At 46.5% G+C, this 19,179-nt stretch overlaps 2 protein-coding genes across 3 annotated transcripts in view; both read right to left on the bottom strand.

Annotated features, from left to right (window-relative positions):
- The window catches only part of BCL2L11 (BCL2-like 11 (apoptosis facilitator)), a 40,585-nt gene extending 39,220 nt beyond the window's left edge, over positions 1-1,365 (bottom strand). For both annotated transcript variants that reach the window (XM_012641902.1, XM_012641903.1), the window contains exon 1: positions 1,311-1,365. The gene's annotated coding sequence lies outside the window, so the exon portion shown is untranslated. The remainder of the gene's footprint in view (positions 1-1,310) is intronic.
- Positions 1,366-4,529: 3,164 nt separating this feature from the next.
- ACOXL (acyl-CoA oxidase-like) overlaps positions 4,530-19,179 on the bottom strand; it is a 329,721-nt gene continuing 315,071 nt past the window's right edge. The window contains exon 18 of the mRNA XM_012641917.1: positions 4,530-4,740. Within this exon, the coding sequence (XP_012497371.1) occupies positions 4,540-4,740 (201 nt within the window). The 3' untranslated portion in view covers positions 4,530-4,539. The remainder of the gene's footprint in view (positions 4,741-19,179) is intronic.

Raw genomic sequence — 19,179 nt, 5'->3', positions numbered from 1 at the left:
CAATCGGCAGCCGTGGCGGGGGCGGCGCCTATAGGTCAGGCCGCCAAGGCGAGGCGATTGTTGACAAACTCGCCTCCGAGCGCTTCTCCGGCCGCAGAGGCGGCGGCGGCAGCCTCGGCAGAAGCTTTGGGGGCCGGGCTGCCCCGCTACCCAGCCCTGTCCCTGTGCTCCATCGGGCCACCGCGCACGCCTCAGCAGCTCCCGCTACCCCGGGCAGCCAGTCACCTGAAGACAAGGCAGGACCTGCACTCTGCATGCACCGGCAGGGAGGTCCTCCGTCTGGCCGGTCGGGGTGATACCCCAACAGCCGTCCCTGCCCCGGCTTGGTTATCCGTCTCCAACAACTTCCTCCCTCTTTCTTCCCGTGTGCTGCAGACACGCGCCAAATCTGAGCAGCCACCCCCGGCCAAGGACGCGCACATCCGCGACCACGGCGGGCACCAAGCATATCCACAACCCCCAGCCCGGGCGTCCATCCCCCAGCAGCGCCAACTTTGGGATAACAGGCCCCAGAGGGCACGGCGCTGCCAGGCTGCATGGCAAATGGGGCCGGGTGCTCTCGGGCACGCTATAGCCACTAAGACAGTCCGGCCCCACAGACTGTGCAAGTCCTGCGGGCCGCAATCGTCCCCTGCGTGGCCCCGGTGGTCAGGGGAAAACCTAGGTCTCTTGCTGCCTGTGGACTGTGCAGCTGGCACGGTCCGAAGGACGCCCGTAGACCAAGAAGGGTCCCCAGGCACGTCCAAGAGGGCGAATGCAGCAGCGGCCCCGAAACCTCGGCCTAAAAGAGTAAAATGAAAAGCCCAGTCTCGTGAGTTAAACCACCACCGCAGTTCCGCAAACCCTCTGGAACAAGCCCGCGCGCCCAAGAGACAAGACATGAAACCCGCTAGCACCGCGCGGCCGCTACGCGGGGTCGCTGGGGCAGGCGGCCCGACTTCCCTGCTGGGCGCTGAGCCCTGTACCACGGAGCGGCCCCCAACTCCCCGGCCGGTGCCGAGAGCATGCGCTATCTCTTCCATCCCGGCCTGCGACCCCTCACCGCGCCCGCGCGCTCTATCCCAGCCCAAGCCGCACTTCAGCCAAATGCACGCAGCTTCTGGGCCAACGACCCTTCCACAAAGTGGACCTGCCCGGGAGGCAACCAGACCCACCCCGATCGCCGCCTCCCGCCCGGCGACAAGCGGGACCAATACCAGCGTCTCCGCTCGCACGTGCGCGGGAAGCGGGCAGTAGGTGGAGCCGTTCGGGCTCTGGCGCCTGTCTTCCATCCATCCCCGGCCCGCTCCCCGGGATTCGGAGGTATTTACCTTGCGTTTCTCAGTTCGAGAATCGGAGTCAGACATTGGGGGGACGAGGGCCAGGGGAAGGACGCCGAGGCGGCGGCAGCGGTAGCGGGGTGAACCGAACAGCCAGAGACGGTGCTGACTGTAATATGGCAAGGCTCGCAAGGTGGCTGCAAGAATCCGGCGGCGGTGGCGCTGGACGCAGCGCTAGCACAAGCTGGAAACCCCGAGGCTGCGCGGAACGAAGTGAAACCTGCGCGGCCCTGGAGCCCTGCTCAGGCTGGCGGCCCCGCACCCGCGCCCAATCACCGCGGGCCCCGCCCCCGCTAGGTCCCGCCCCGGCGCGGGGGCTGGCAAGCCCCGCCCCCGCGGCGCCGCGGCCGCCGGCGCGTGCAGGCTCGGACAGGTAAAGGCGCGGGTGGCCTCGCTAGCTTTCCCGCCGCGCGCGCCCCCGTCCCTGGCGTGTTTACTCGGCAAGTGACTCGGCCTGCTGGCGGCTGTGCGCCCGCCCATCCCCCACTCCGAAGTGTACCCTCGCCTCGCCCAACCTGGTGGCGGCTGCCGCATGTGCGCACAACAGAGGGGGCGCTCGGAACACACTCCAAGCCCGGCCGACCGCGGCGCGGAGGAAAGCCTCCGGAGGCGCCCCCGCGCTCTGGCTGTGCGCGGAGACAGTTTTTCAGCCGCTCCAGGGCAGGCGCGGGGACGGGGTTGGCCCTCGAGAAAGCGCGGGTGCAGGGTCTTTGAACTCTCCTCCCTCTGAGGGTCCGTGGCGCCAGACTCTAGGCACCCTCTTCCTGCCACCCCTCAGGGGCTCTCCATTTTTTCTGTCGCGCTCGGTCTGCCTAAGAGACAGAGCCCGTGGGGCGAGGAGGAGTCCAGAAAAGGGCAAGGACCGACCCCGGGTGAGGGGCGGGATGCGGGTGTCTGTAGAGCAGGTAAAATAAGGAAATGAAAAAAGAACTCAAAAAATAAATCCTTTAAGGAAAAAAAAGACACCAAAGAGAGTCACAGCCTCCAGGTGAGAGAGAAGGTTGTGCCTACGTTCGGTTGGGAACCTCGAGATTTGCTGAGCTCCCGGAGAACCGCTTGGGAATCGTCCCCCGGCGGGATGAGGCTAGTGAAGGCGGAGCAGCGGAGTTCAGGCTGCCGTATGGGGGGCGCAATACCTGCCGTCCCTCCTGCCCCCGCGTCTCCATCCTTCTCCTCCGACGCTACTCTCCACGCCCGCTCCATTGCTTCTCCGAGCCCGCGCCCCGACCCGCCCCTCCTGCCCGCTCCCCGGGCGCCTCTGTGCCCCAGCCCCCGGCTTTGGCACCACCGCAGCGGGGGTGAAGGAGGTTGGGGTGGGGAAATGGAACATCCTGAAGGGGAGGTCAGGCGAGATGGATTAAGGAAACGCAATTGAGAGGCCGCCCTGACCCACACCCTTGCCGGCCGGGAGAAGGAGGGGGCCTCAGCGTAGAGGAGCAAGCGAGGAGACATTGTCCCGTCGTCGGGACACCTTGGTCAGTCTTTATGTTCATAAGCAGACCTATAGTGTTAGCGTGACACAGCACAGCTCCAGGTCAAAGTCTCCTCAGAGCATTCTCGGGCGAGTCCTGAGCAAGGTAAAGAAGGCCCCGGGTTGGAGGACGCGCGCCGAGCCCCGCCCGGTTATTTCGCTGCAAGAGGGAAAGGGCATGGGCCTTGCCGCGGCGAAGTAAACTCGGCGGCCGAAGGTCTGGCCTGAGTGCGGCTCGGAGCTCCTGCTCGAGACCCTCGGTGGCAGCCGCGGGCGAACTGCGCCTTGGCTGCCCCGCGTCGCACTGGGGAAAAGCAACAGGACCTGCTGCGCTGGCTGAGAGCCCCAAACCCACCGCACGCCGGAGTGCTCCACGCTCTCCGCGGGGTCCGGCGACGCAGACAGGGACCGGAAAAGGACCACGCAGGCAGAAGAAAGCCCTGTTGTTTGTTCCTGTGCTGCCCCGCCGCCCCCGCGTCGCTCGCTCTCACGACCCTGTAAACTCTTTGAAAAACAAAGGCGTCGGGGAAAGCAGCTGGCCAAGCGCTCGGATTTGGGGCGTAAAAAGGAATCCGGTCCGAAGGCGGTGGTTCATGTGTCCGCCGCGACACAGGGTGTGCTAAGGAGCTTCGACCTGGTGTCCTGCGTCGGGTGGCCTCGAGCTCTTGCGGCCTTCTCCCGGGGAGTGGGGAGGTCCTCCCGGAACAGGGCCGAGCGCAGAGCAAGGGCAGCGTGAGAATGCCTGCGGGCTTTAGGTCACTGGTCCTGGACGCCGCCCTCGCAGACGCGGGCAGAGCGCTGTCCTTTCCTACCTCTGCCAAGAGATGTGGAGGGAGGGAGAACAGAGAAAGAAGAAAGAAATCGGGCTACAGGGATCCGAGAAATGGGAAATCCATGGCCCTTGCCTTGGACCACAGGCATCACCTATGTGGTCTCTCCTAGTTCTGAAACCGACTCACTGCAGTGTATTGCCCCAGCCCGCCTCGCCGTCCTCTGCAAGCGGCGGGAGCGCCTTCCACATCGCTTAACTTACTAAACTTTGTATCAGTGCTCTTCTAGAGGACAGATCACCGCTTTATATGGTAAAATGTTTTCCCGCGCGTTGTCTTGCGGCCCGGAAACCGCCGGTCTGGGAAGACAAGCCCTAGTTCTTGCTTTGCTGAGAGCAAAACTCCAGGCTCCGACTCCCGTCTCCCCGTCCGTGCATTTCCTCGGGGTGCGGGGGGGACTAGAGGGTCTGATTAACTGGAAAAGCACCATTTGCTGAAATGAACCTTTTTGCCCGCTCTCAGAAAGAATGGAGCTTTATTCTTTTGTCTGAGAGTGATTTTTTTTTTTCACCCAGCACCACAATTTTTTGAAATCACGGGGGGCGGGGGGGCGCTAGGGGGATCTGAGTCATCGCTGACCGCAGGAGACCTTTGGCGGTACCCGGCTGTGGGGCAAGCTCGCGCGGTTGGGCGGGAGCCCACCCTGATTGTCTAAGGGGATCGGGTGCCCCGAAGCTAGGAAAGGTTGCGGCCAGGCCAGGTGAGGGTACAGGGATAGGCTGAAGGGCCGCACACCGGGCGACCGCCTGGCTCCCTTTCCCAAGAGTCCGCCACGCGGCCACGCGCCTCTCCACCCTCGGCGGGACCTCTGCTCCGTGACCAAAATCCCCGAGGGCGGCGGCCCAGCGCGTGCCAGCCCGGCATCAGTGAGGCGAGCGTCGTGGCAGCTGCGCGCGGGACACACTTCTCGCCACGCCCGTTATAGCCTGGCTTCCAGCTCGGGCCTCTGAGAGCGCGCCTCGTCCCGGGCCAGCGGCTGCAGTGGCGCAGGGTAGAAGGCCCAGGCGGCCCGCGGGTTGGGGATTCCGGCGATTGGGGCGTGGAGGTTGGTGTGTGGAATGTTAAAGGCGGAGATCACCCTCAGGGCATCATCTTTCACCGAGTCGCACAAATCCAGCAACTGCAAAACACGACACAAGGGGACAGGTCAGATGTTGGCGCACTCACAGCGATCTAGTGCCAGAGGCTTTCCGCCCACCCCAGACACCTGCACACCCAGCGGCCACGGAAACTAGTTTCCTGGAGACCCAGGAGGGTAGAAGCTGTTGGTCATGAATAACCCTCGGTAGTCTTTTCTATCTTAGAAATTGCTAACGCTTGACACCTAGTCCGGTGGAAACTCAGGCTTTTTCCATAAAAGGGTGGGAGTTTAGCCGGGAACTTGAGCCCAAGGTCTGAGAATTTATTAATGTTCCCCTCTCCTCCCCTTCCCTCCTCTGTCCGCCCCACCGCTTCTTTCTTTTCTTTCCCTCGCGTCCCCTCCTCTCCACCTCTGGAGTGCCTGGGGTGCCACCCTCTGGTGCTCAGAGGCAACTGAAGAGAAAGAGTCTCAGAACAGGTGAACCAGTGGAGACCTACTCTAATCTTCCCAGACTAGCGCCTTCAGATCCCTGGCAGGCCCTAGGCCAGGGTTCTTGAAACCTGGCACGGTGGGACGGGTAGATCAAGGCTAGGCATTGGTCACCTTCCACCTGGCTGCTGCGGAAAATTGACCTGTTAACGCAAACACCAAGGAACCCCCGCAAATAAACTCGGTAGTCCTGGCAGCCGTGGGAAGGCATGGATAAGACATTCGCAGCAAAAGAGAGGGAAAGATACAGGCCAGTGTTTTGGAGAAGCTGCACTAGGTGTATTTTTATTTCATTTTCCATGGTTTAGGTGCTAGTGCATTTTTTTTAATTCCCAGAGAAAAGTACCAGAATAATAGATTGTTTTTCTAAAACTAAACGAGGGCAGAGGGACTGCTTGCTTTCCTTTCCCCTAAACTGCTACCCACTATACTCCTCCATTTTTTCAGTTTTCAGCCACTTATAAATTTCTTTTGCTCCCCAAATCACAGCAAACCACCAGGTTTTCATGGTTTATTTTTATAGTTTTAAAAGCATCACTTATATCAGCTCCACCTTTGCCCTCATGTGGTGGTCATCACTGAGGTGCACTGATGTTAAGACCCCAGTCTTCTTTTCAGCAGTCTGAAATGTCATTTCAGGTGTTCAGAGATGAGGGGGTCCCAAAAATGGGGAGGGGGGAGTAGGAGGTAGAGATAGAGTGGGGAAAGAGCATAATAGTCCAACAATACAGCTTGTTCTCTATAGAATCAGTAATTTCTAATGAAACGCTTCATTCTTCACACACTGTGGTTAAACATCATCAAATCAGTACTGAAAATACTTTGATCATATTTTCAAGATACACTAAAATGAACTTTCCCTGACCAAGATTTCAATGTTTGTAACTAATACTTGACAAATCCCTGATTAATCTGTCAACTCTCAATGTCTTTAACCACATAGTTCAAAACCATAAGTTGTGTATACAGCCCCTAAACTTTCCACATATTGCCATAGAATTATTCAAGATAATTTTCCCTTTGAGTTTGCATTATGAAACTAAACCAACTTTTGTCGTATATTCACCAGTGGGGGAAATTCAATGATTTGAATGAGTGTTGTGTAGAAGACAGTATGAGTTTGATCTGTCTACTGCCAAATACAGAATTATGGGCCAGAGACAGAAATTACAGGAGGCAGGTTTCTATTCAATATAATAAAAACTTCTAAAAAATAAAAATAAAAAAGGAACCCAATGGCTGGTGAAAAAGAGAGTTTCTTTACTGTAAGTGTTCAGGGAATGTCTCCTCCAATGACGCTCTAAATCTAAAGTTCTGGGACTGTCTAAAATACTCCTTCTAGCTTTCTCCATTCTTCATGGACCACAACAGGAACCTGAAAACAATTAATGTCTAGATGGAAGGATCAGGCATCGTTCCTGTTATAATGATTGTTTGATTCTGATTTCAGGTACTCACCCACCTGTTTCTGCCTGTCAGGATAAAGGATGACAATAACTACCATCCTTTTGCTCATAAGGTATGTACTGGAGTCCTACCCTGTGTTAGGTACAATGCTGGGCTTTAGAGGTTTAGGGGTGCACACTGCCAGCACAAGTCGTCTACATCATAAAGCTGTTGAGGAGTTTTAATGACTTTAAAAAAACGTGATCTCCTTAATACAAAATAAACTTGAGAAGCTAACGTACCACTGATTATTATATAGTTACAGTATTTGTATTACCAGGGAGTATTTTTATTTAGGGCTAAGCAAAGTATTATTAATGTTTAGTTTTATTACCAAACATATACGTCCATACTATAAACATTAAAATGGCACAAATTGGAGGGATCCCTGTGACCTGCCAGCTTGTGACCCACTTATGCTGGACAAAGTACCCCAAGCCTACCCACATCTTTACAAAGAAAATTCACCAGCTTTTGAAAAACACAAATGAAGAAGTGCTCTTTAAAAATAAAAGAACGTGAACAAGTTGTACGTTCTTGCAAAAAATTTTAAAAGGGCAGACCTAAACATGAGCACTATTGCTCTACAAACAATAAGTACATAAGATCCACTGGAAATAGCCAGTGAGTGAGATTTGAGAATATCTAAAGAAAGCAGAAGTCCATTCGGCCCTCAAGAGGCATTGTGTGTGGATATATTAATATGTGTATTTTGGGGCGGGCAGGGAAATTTATAACATCAGTTGGGCTTCTTACCTCCACCTAGTTGCAGCACCCAATTTCTTTTTGTCCTCTTTTTAACTCTCACTGCATTTTCCTTATTCCAGTTGGAAGAGTAGGATGGCCTAGGATGGGCAATGACTAAGCTTTGCAGCCTTCCAAGCAAACCCCACTTTTCCAACACAGCATGGTGTTAATCAATTTTGGGAACAGATTCTCAAGGTGTAAAGTGCCCAGTACACTTGCAGTGACACCCCAGCCATTCCTAGGACTCTGTGCAGGGGTTTCTCTGCCTCTTCCCTTATGCCCCACCTCTGTTTCCGGCACCAGATGACCTCATGCTGTTCTCTGTGTAAAATCCCTTACCCCAACTTGAACTGTCTCTCAATTACTCCCTTTCTTGCTCGGGCACTGTGGCAGAGTCTGTTTCTCCATCCCATAAATCTGGGCTGGCTTGTAAATTGCTTTGCTAATAAAATGTAGAAAGTGTCACTGTGTAAATTCCAGAACTTAGGCCTTAAGAAACTTTGCAAGCCCCATTCTCACTTTCCTGTCACCCTGAGACCACTTGCTATGCAGAAGCCCCATCTAGCCTGCTGGAGGATGAAAGGCCATGTGGAGAAGGACCAGGATACCTTGGCCACCAGCCAGCACACACTGCCAGATATGAGAGAGAGGCCATCTTGGACCTCCCAGTCCTGTTGAACTCAGACAGTTGCAGCCACTGGAGTGGTCCCAGGTAAGATTAGCCAAAGAACTATAAAGGGTGCCTACCTACAGAATTTGGTATCAGTCACTACTGCTGGTTAAAGCATAGGAATGGAAAATTTTAACGGTACCAAACAAACAAATAAACTTGTTATAAGGTATCAATTCCACCTTCTTTTCAAAAGGAATCTCTATGCAGCCAACTTTCCTTCTAAAGGATTGTTAGATATTGGTAGGATATTAATGTAATTTCCTGTCTTTTTTTTTTTTTTTTTTAGCCAACTTGATTTTAGATTAACTAGATATTGAGCCAGAAACTTTAAAAGAAGAGGAACCTTAAAACAATTAAGCAACATTTAATCTAAAAGATTTGATACGTTGGCAAAATGAGGTTTCTGTATTACTTGTAGCTGTCATTTATCACCTTTGCTTCTGCTGTGACACATAACCAGCATTTTGGCAGGTGCCTCTGGCCACCTTTGCCTACCTTTAACCTCCCCCATGTTACTTCATGCTTGGGTTGTGCAACCTCAGTCCCTGATCAACAGTTCTTAGATTGTTGTTCCAGCCTTTGCCAAGGATCCAAAGGATCTATCTCTGCCATGCAGTATCTGTGATTTCCATGTTCCATCCCAGATGCCTGGGCAGGTAAAGGCAACAAGGTACAGAAGGGAGCCACTTGGTTGCCCTTGACTTGGCAGCCTGCTGCATCTCCAGTATCTTTATAACAATGTCATGCAGCAACAGATGGCACTTTACCGACAAAACTAAGGTCTTCTGTACTCTGCTCCATGCTGCCGGGGACTGGCATTTGCTACACACCTATTGTGTGTCAGATTACAGCAGAGGTCTTTTTGTTCACTGTCTCTTTCAGTACTCTTACTGACCTCATTTTACAGATGAGGAAACTAAGGCTTAAATAATTTAGCTCCTTGCTCCAAGTCACATACCTCATAACTGGCACAACTAGGGTTTTAATCCAGAGCCTTCTGCTTCCACAGCCCTGTCTACCCATTCTGCCTCCATCTTTTCCCCAGTGCCTCACTGTTTCCAGTCTCTAGAGGATCTGGGGTGTTGCACTGAGGAAATGCCTCCATCAGTGGAGCAGACATGTGACCCTGGATGCTCTCCCTAAGTTGGAATTGATATGTGCGCAGTCTGGAGAACCTAGGTCTGCCCAGCTGCACTGGCTCAGATTCCCCAAGAGGACCACAGCACTAATGGGGCCGAGGGGGCCACTATGATGCTGCCACCGGAGGAAGGTGCCAAGGACATTGGCTTCAGAGCCAGCCACCATGAGGCAAAGGGCCAGCTTGATGCTGCAGAAGGACAAGTCTTCAATTCTCCAGAAAATGCAGCCATCCCAACAAGATTCTGATACCAGGGCGTTCAAAACATAATGGATTCTCTTCTTGTGGAGGAAGGGCCACTTGCTCTGCAGATTCTCCTTCAGGAAGTTGGGAGGACTCTTCTGCACTGGTTGACAGGCCCTCCCTGCTCCTGCGGGCCACCACCTTATGTCATCAAACACAACTCAAATCCCTTCAAAAGAGCAGCATGCAGACTGCCACATATGACCCGTGAAAACTGCCATCATCAAGTAATTTACCTGCAGCTATCTCCACTTCTTAAAGACTTCCAGATTCACTGAACGCTCAGAGGCCTTGATCTGACTTATCACCACCTTACTCACCTCTCCTGAAGAATTGCTTTCCCTTTAGACAAACATTCTCTGAAGGGCCAGAATGGTAGGTCTGTGATGGCTCATTTGCCACCTTAGCCCCTAATGCCTGACTAGTGGTCCAAGTAAAGAAAAACAAACCTGAAACACTCACTTGAGGCATAATCTCACACCTCATGGCGTGATTCTATCTCAATTTATGTGACAACCATTGGGAAGGGGACGTTCTGTTTTTACTGACCTCTGGCCAGCTCCTCAGGGTAGGGTCAGGCCTTAACTTGCTGGGGTCTTCTGGTCCCAAGAACACACACGTTCTCGTGGTTTTCTCAACAGCCAAGCTTCATTAGCATGAAACTAAATTCTGTGGTGCAATTAAATAATCAGGACTCCAGCTTAATAGTTTCTCTGAATCAATTTAAATTATATTTTATGTTGATTAGTTCTTCAGCTGATGAAAAATATTTAGCATAATCTGAATTGTTAGAATGGAGAAATTGCCTTCCTTACTGAAGAACAACAAAATTACCTTCATTTGGCCTAACTAGAGAGTTTTGAGGAGAACAAATTTACCTTCAAAATGTTCTTCCTATTGCAGTTTTTTTCACAGAGTACACAATTGGACTGTTTGCTAAGTATTACTGAAAATGCCCACCTCAGTAAAGGCATGTGGCTTTAAACCCTGGCATTGCCTCTTCCACGCCATGGTACCTCCTTCCTTGTCTCTAATGTGAAAGGATTAAGTGAATTTGTCACAGGCTGAGTGTTTATAAATATTATTGTTATTAATATAGTGAGTTCTCTAGTAAGTGATAAAGACAATATCTTTATAACTCTGGCATTTCTAGGACCAAGTCTGCTTAATCATCACTACCTAAAACAAGAACGCTGAGGCAGAGGCATCCACTTTAACCACTTAATAAGAACATCTGACATTTATTCATACTGCTACTGATTCATAAGAGGAAAAGTTTAAAAAGAAGACAAGTGCATACAGCTTTCCCTTTAGAATACAGGAAACCATATAAAAGTTTTGGCAATGGAATTAAAGTAACCACAATGCCGCTCTTGGTAGCATTTTCTACAGACAAAGACATTTACATGAAACGAGAAAGAATATTCAATTAGGTGGTTATAATAAAGCTTCACTATTAGCTTCACACCTTTTCATACGAAAGAATATGACCTTTTAATCAACTGATAGTTTAGCCTTATGAGCACAAACACAAATGTGAGCATACCCAAAAAGGAATAATTTTCAGTCAAAAATTTTCTTGAAGAGGTAGAAGCCCCCACAAACTGCCAGAACTAAACATACAGTAGATCCCAAGGTTACGGAGAAATTCTGTAGTGGTGGAGTTTTTAACTTTATGGACCCAAATGATTTCAAATGCAATTTGGGAGAGATCCTACTTCTAGCTGAAATGTAGAAGGATTCGAGAGAACTGTGCTCCCATGGTAACAAGCAGAAGAACCTGGACAAAGTAAAAGTCCTATGTCTGGTGGGGCTCCTGAAAAGCACTACACATAAGGAAGCATTAATGAAGTGATTTCAGAGAGAAATGAGCTCTTAATACATAAGCAAAAAGCCACAGGAGCTTCCACACATGGGGGCAGATACCTGTTAAGGTGCAGGTGGATGGAAGAGTGGACCTGCCAGAGATGGAGAGACTTTGAAGAGGGAAAAAAAAAAAAAAAACAACAACCAAAGGGACTGGAATTGGGAAGAACCCTGAGCACAAAAAAAGCAAACATTTGGCCTAAGGATCCTCAACGCCTAACCCAGAATTTTGCTATGAAAGCAGCAATTCATGGGGCCTGGAAAGCAGAGGAAGGATGCATGGTCCCATGCATCCTTAAGGCACCTCGATTTGGGGATGTGCTGGAGTTGAACTCAAAGGTACATCAAGATATCTGAGACTACAGTCCAGCATCCCTGTGTCTCAACTGCTGACAGGATCAAAAAGGCAGTGTGGGGTGTGGGTGGAGGTAGACTAAGCACAGTGAACTCAGTTTAATTAAAGCAGCCACTGCTTAACTTGACTCTAGGAGGAATCTAAATAATCAGCCTCTCACTCTAACCACCAGACAAAAGAAAAGGAAATAAGCAAAAGAAAATAAAGTCTGTTACAATGTCTGGAGTACAATAAAAAAGTTATAAGACCTACAGAAAGGCAGGAAAAAGTGACCCAAAATCTAGAGAAAGCACAACTACTAAAAGCAGGCTTAGAAATGACCAGTTATTGGAATTAGCAAAGATTTTAAAACAACTATTATAAATGTGTTTAAGAATTTACAAGGAGAAAATGGATATCATGGATTAATATGGGATAGTTCATGAGATGAATATAACTTCTATAAGAGAATGAAAGGAAAATTCTATAATAGAACTGAAAAATGGAATATTTGAGATAAAAATTCACTGATGAGTTTAACAGCAGAATAAGCATTAAAGAACATAGATTAGTAGTCTTCAAGACAGATCAGTAGAAATTATTCCAAGTAGGGCAAAGAAAAAAAAACAACAACAAAACAAACAGAACATCAGTGCCCTGTGGGATTATATTGGCAAACTAACATACATGCAACTGAAATCCCTGCAGTCAGAAAGAATGAGACATAAAATACTTGAAGTCATAATGGTTGAAATGTTTCTAAATTCCATATAATAGAACATCTTCCACAAAAATATTCTTGATAATCTTACTCATAATAACACCAGTCCATGAACACTCTACATGTCCATCAACAGGAGAATAAACAAAATTTTTTTCAACACAATCAAACTGTGTTGATGCAAGAAAAAAGAAGTATTAAGTCCTCAGTTATTTTTTCTTCCTGCAGGTGAGTAATAAGACACTGCACCTTAATACCTACCGAATGACGCAGCTAAGGTCAGCTGGAGGTAACAAGGCCAGTTCCTGGAGATTCTGACCCAGCAAAGTCCTAGAGAGATGAGTATTTGGGAGGGGGAGGAGTTGGATCTGTATAAGGAAATACTACCTAGCAAAAAGGAAAAAAAAAAAAAAGAATAGACATCTCACAAACATGCTGCCCCAAAGGAGCATTTCTATCCGTTTCCATTACTGTAAAGCTTCGGAGCAGGCACATGAGCTCTTGTGACAAAGCCAGAAGCTCGGGGACCAGGGTGAAGGACTGATGGAAAAGTGGTGAGGGATATTACCTGGGTGATGGACACTTTCTTTAACGTGACTGAGGTCTGCATTACACAGTTTGCCATTTGTCAGAACTCATTGAACTGCACCATTAAGATTTGCACACTTCAATGTTTGTAAAATAGACTTCAATTTTTAAAATTAAAATAAAGGGAAAAAAAGGAATTTGGGGGGAAACAATGTGTGACTGCCAACTTTTCCTTTTTTTTGTTCAAGTAAGAATAACCAGAAAAGTACTTTCTGCAATCATTATTTTATTTAAAGGGTAAATTTTGGCACCTAAAACATAGGCAGAACATAATAATATAATTTTTTAATAAAAAATTATTTTGCATTTTGGAAAACCCAAATACATTTATTTTCCTCATTTTGCCCTAGGGCAACTCTTCCCTTAGGAAAATTCCTTCCATGCACTTATGGGAATCAGGATTGTGTGGTTCTTAAGCCAGCAAAGATTGTAAAGGATCCTCCAGATGAAGTCAGGTATTGTCACTGGATGAAGCAATGCCAGGCAGACTCTTTAGCATGAGAACAGGGGGACTGGGGATGGCTCAAGTGAAATGAGACTCAAAAAATGGAGTTCCATGGAGACCACTGATCTAAGATCAGATGAACACAGAGAGCTCTCCAGAAAGCATCCTAGCAGATACTATTTTCTTTTCACAAAATTTATAGTCAAAGTCACTTCTGAGAAGATGGACATGTTTTTCCCTATTCCTCCTACTAAACACAACTGAAAACTCTGGACATTATATATAAAACAAATCTTACAAGACTCTAAAAAGTGAAGAGAAGAAACAGGCTGTCTGGAACTAAAGGAATGGCACAGTGGTGAATTCTTTGGGTTTTCTTTTTGCTGCATATACCCTACACTGGAGCTGAAGAAGCTGGCAACCTGGAAACACCAACAGATGTAGACAAAAATCCCAACAAAAGCCCACCTCTCTAGCCAAACACCAGGAAAGAGGCAGCCCAGCAAGACAGAAAGCTTTCAGAAAATAATTGCTCTACTCCAGCCAAACATCATAGAAAGAAATTATGTTCTCCTCCCCGACTCATGGCTCTAAAGGCTGAATAGGGAGCTTAGTCTTCCATCCTCAACAGTTGATAGTGAGGTGCCCACCATGGTGTCAGTGGAGACCACATGGCAGCTATGACTTCTACCTCCACCTGGTAGTAGAGAGGCCCCCTACCTTCTACCAGATGGAGAGCTGTCAGAGGAGGCCTGGTGAGAGTCAGGCCTGAACCACCACATGGCAGTAACAAAGCCACTGCCGGTGTGAGTGGAGACCACTTGGGGAGCAGTAGTGAGACTGTCCTACCCTTGCCACCAGGGAGGTGTCAGTGGGGGCCTAGTTGGTAACTGAAACTCCCACTTCCACCCAGAAATAGCAAGGAGTCCCCACCCCTTTGGGTGCCAACACAGGCTGAGTAGAGAATCTGTACTGTTATGCCTATAAGGCAGTAATGAGGTAACAAGCCCCATCTCTCCCCCAGAACAGTGGTAGAGGAAGCCAGCTAAACAGAGATTTCAATAAGATCCAGAGTCTCATGATATAATAACCCAAAACATTCAGGTTTCAATCAAAAGTCACTCATCATACCAACAACCAGCAAGATGTCAAACTGAATGAAAAGAGACAATCAATAGATGCCAGCACCAAGACAACAGAGATACTGGAGCTATCTGACAGAGATGTTAAGGCAACCTCACAAAAATGGTTCAATGAGCAATCGTGAATGTGCTTAAAACCAACAAAGAAAATAGAAAGTCTCAGCAAAGAAATAGGAAAGATCAGCAAAGAAAATGGAGACATAAAGGAGGCCCAGATGGAAATTTTTAGAACTGAAAAATACAATGACTAAAATTAAAAACTCAGTGGGTGGATGGTCTCAACAGCAAAATGGAGGGGACAGAGGAAAGAATCAGTGAGCTGAAAGATAGAACAATAGAAATTAGTAAATATCAATAATAAAAAATGGACAGAAAAAAATGAAAGGCTCAGGACCTGAGCGATTATTTTTTTTAAAAAAAGGATTTAACTTGGGGTGGGAGTAGTGGCTCATGCCTGTAATCCTAGCACTCTGGGAAGCCAAGGCCGGAGGATGGCTTGAGCTCAGGAGTTCGAGACCAGCCTGAGCAAGAGCGAGACCCTGTCTCTACTAAAAATAGAAAAGTTCCTGGGGCATTGTGGTGTGCACCTGTAGTTCCAGGTACTCAGGAGGCTGAAGCAAGAGGATAGCTTGAGCCCAGGAGTTTGAGGTTGCTGTGAGCTAGGCTGATGCCACAGCACTTTACCCTGAGCAACAGAGTGAGACTCTCAAAAAAAAAAAAAAGGATTTAACTTAAGTACCATCAGAGTTCTAGAAAAGTAGAAGAAACAGGGCAGGACTGAAAAGTACTTGAAGAAATGGCTGAAAACTCCCCAAATTTGGCAAAAGATGGAAACCAACAAATTCAAGAAGCTGAGACAATCCAAAACAGGATAAATCCAAAGAAATTTATTCCAAGGCACATCATATTTAAATGTCTGAAAACTGAAGATTTTCTTCTTAAATCTTGAAAGCAGAGAGAGAGAAATGACAATTTATGAGGGAAAAAACAATTTGAATGGTAGCAGATTTTCATTAGAAACCATGAAGGCCAGAAATGCATTCAGGTGCTAAAAGATAAGAATTGTCAATATAGAATCCTTTAACTAGTGAAATACTGTCCCCATTTGCAGATGGCATGGTTGCCTATGTAGAAGATTCCAAGGAATCTATACAAACTTCTAGATTTGCCAAGTAAGTTAAGCAAGGTCATCAGATACAAGATCAATATATAAAAATTAATTATATTTCCATAAAACAATAATGCACATGTGGGCAATGAAGCTAAATATGCAATACCATGTATAATCACTCAAAAGAAATACTTAGATGTAAATCCAACAAAACACATACAGGACTAGGCCTTATCTGCTGAACACAAAAAAATACTGATGAAAGAAACCAAAGTGGATCTATATAAGTGGAGAGACATACCATAATCACAGACTGGAAGATACAGCATAGTAAGATGTCATTTCTTGACAAATTGATCTATAAGTTTAATGGAATTCCTATTAAAATCCCAGCAAGATATTCTGTAAATATAAGCAAGATTATTCTAAAATTTATATGAAAAGGCAAAAGAATTGGAATAGCTAAAACAATTTTGAAAAAGAATAAAGTATGAGGAATCAAATTACCATTTTTTAAGACTTAGATAACTACAGTAATTAAGACTGTATGATATTGGCAGAGAATAGACACATAGATGCATGGGTCAAACAGGAGAATGCAGAAATAGAACCACATAAATACGCCCAACTAATTTTTGAAGGTGTTAAAGCAATTCAATAGAAGAAAGATAGCTATTTCAACAAATGGTGTTGGAGCAATTGGACATTGGTGGGCCAAAAAACAAAGATGAACCTTAAGTCTCCTACCTTACATAAAAATTAACTAAAGATGGATCATAGACTTAAAAATGTAAAAGTATAAAACTTTTGGGAAAAAACCCACAGGATAAAATCTTTAGGAATGGGTAAAAAGTTCTTAGACTTGACATTAAAACCCATAAAAGGAAAAATTGATAAATTGGACCTGTCAAATTAAAAATTTTTGCTTTATAAAAGACCATATTAAAAGAATAAAAAGACAAGCTGTAGATTTGGAGAAAATATTTGCAAGCTACATGTCTGACAAAGAACTAGAAAAGAACTCTAAAAACAACAGTTTAAAAAAACTAACAATCAAATTAGAACATGGGCAAACTACATGAACAGACTTCTTGACCAAGAGGACATACAGATGGCAAATAAGCACATGAAAAGATGTTCAATGTCATTAGCCATTGGGAAAATGCAAATTAAAACTACAATGAAATATTAGCACATACTTATCAGAATGGTTAAAATAGAGAATAGTGACACTGTCAAATGCTGGTGAGAATGTGAAGAAACTGGATCACTTCTACATTGTGGTGGGAACATAAAATGTTACAGCAAATCCTAAAAAATTTGGGAATTTCTTAAAAATGTCAACGTGACCCTACCACATGTTAACATGACCCTACCATATGACCCAGCAACGGAACCCCTGAACATTTCCCACAGAGAAATTAAAACCCGTATTCACACAAAATCCTGTGCATAAACATTTATAGTAGCTTTATTCCTAATTGTCAGAAACTAAAAACAGTCCACATATGCTTCAGTGGGTGATTGTGAAACAAACTGTGGTATGTCCATAGCATGGCCTACTACTCTGCAATAAAAAGAAACAAACCACTGATACATGCAACAACCTGGATGAATCTTCAGAAAATTATGTTGGATTAAAAAAAGCCAATTCCAAAGGTTGCATATTGTTGTGATTCCATTTATACAACATTCTTGAAATGACAAAATTATAGAAAGGTAGAACACGTTAGTGGTTGCCTGGGATTAAAGAGGGAGTGGAATGGGAGGCTCCGGCGGGAGGATCACTTGAGGCCAGGAGTTCAAGACCACCCTGGGCAACATAGTGAGACCATGTCTCTTCAAAAAATAAAAAATTAGCCAGGTGTGGTGGTGTGTGCCTGTAGTTCCAGCTACTCAGGAGGCTGAGGTGGTAGGATCGCTTGAGGAGCCCAGGAGTTTGAGGTTACAGTGAGCTATGATCGTTTCAGTGCACTTCAACCTGGGCATGACAGAGAGAGACCCTGTCTCTAAAACAAACAAACAAAAAACAGAGGGGGTAGAGGAGAGGAAGAGGGTGTAGCTATAAAAGAGCCACATGAGGGAATCCTATGGTGTTGAGTATGCTCTGTATCTTCACTGTCTCAGTGTCACTGTATCAAAATCCTGGGTGTAATATTGTACTATAGTTTTACAGAATGTTACCAATGGGGGACACGAGGTAAAGGGACATGAAATATCTGTATTATTTCTTATAAGTGCATGTGAATTTATGATTCTCTCAAAATAGGTTAATTAAAAAACAAAAACCAAAAAAAAAAAAATCACAGAATAAAATTCAAGTTAGATTCTAACAAAAGGATTTCATACAAGTACCAGATGATTATTTTTCCTTCTTCTTCTTATGCTTTTTAGTTAAGGCATAATGTACATGCAGAGATATAAATAATAAATATAGAGCAGCTTGCTCAATTATTGCAACATAAATACACTCCTGTAAACATCACACAGATTAAGAAACAGAACACCCACATCCCAAAAGACCCCACAAAAAGTCGTATATTTGAGCTGGACATTTTTACATACATTGTCTCAGCAGTAGCCAATTAGGTTAACAGAATCCATTCAAGACCATAGTCTATGAAGTGAATGACTAACTGTCCAAAGAAGGAGGATGCAAAGGAGTCTCAGTTTTCCATAGATGTGGGTTCTCACAGATGAGTCCTGTCCCTTCTCTGTGCCTCAAAATGGGGCCACCCTGCCAGGCTGTCACTGTATGGTTACTGCGTACCAAGTGCTTTGAGTCCCCTAGAGAAGGGAAGAAGTGGAATAGGCCACAGCAATGTTTTGACTTGAAAATCAAAGGAAAAGGTAACTTATCATCAGAAAAATGAAAAACAACTACAAGAACATTTTATTTTATAAAAGTATTGATTTCTAGCTACAATATTAATTTATACCCAAATGGATATAGGAGGGATCACTTCTGTTTTAAGTTCAGGAATTTATTTAAATTCCCTGGAATCATCATACAATCCACCTTGTTAATTTCGACGGGGGTCTGGTTGGACTCAGCTGAATTCCATCTCCTGAGATGTCTTTTTGTGTAACACAGATACCCTTAGGTACAAATTTCGCCAGTTGAAATTTCTCACCGTGCATCCTGGATCAAGGGCGTGAACCCAAAGACACTCATGGAGAAAGTGCCCCAATTGCACAGCACTGTAAGCATCTCCCCAAGGAGCCCAGGATAACGCAGCTGCCAGAACTCAGAGGCTGGAGCTCAGCAATCTGCCCTCTCCTGTGGCTGTAACAAGTTACCCTTGAATGAAGGAACTAAAGAGTGATCCCAGTTCACTCATTCCCCAGATGCACAGAGCTGTCCTGTGGGGTGAAGCATGAGGGCTGACCAGGTGGCTGCCATGCAAAAGCCAGGATTGCAGGGGGTGACCTCGGAGTCCCTTTGACTGGCCAAACTGAAGAAACCAAATCCCATCTACATGTTCTTAACCTGAGTTGGATGGCCTGCATTTATCAGCTCAACAATGTATTTTAC

Source organism: Propithecus coquereli, unplaced genomic scaffold (genome assembly GCF_000956105.1).
Source record: "Propithecus coquereli isolate 6110/MARCELLA unplaced genomic scaffold, Pcoq_1.0 Scaffold171, whole genome shotgun sequence".
Classification (NCBI taxonomy): Eukaryota; Metazoa; Chordata; class Mammalia; order Primates; family Indriidae; genus Propithecus; species Propithecus coquereli.
Note: the sequence above shows the minus strand (reverse complement) of the source record. Positions and strands in the feature narration are given on the sequence as shown.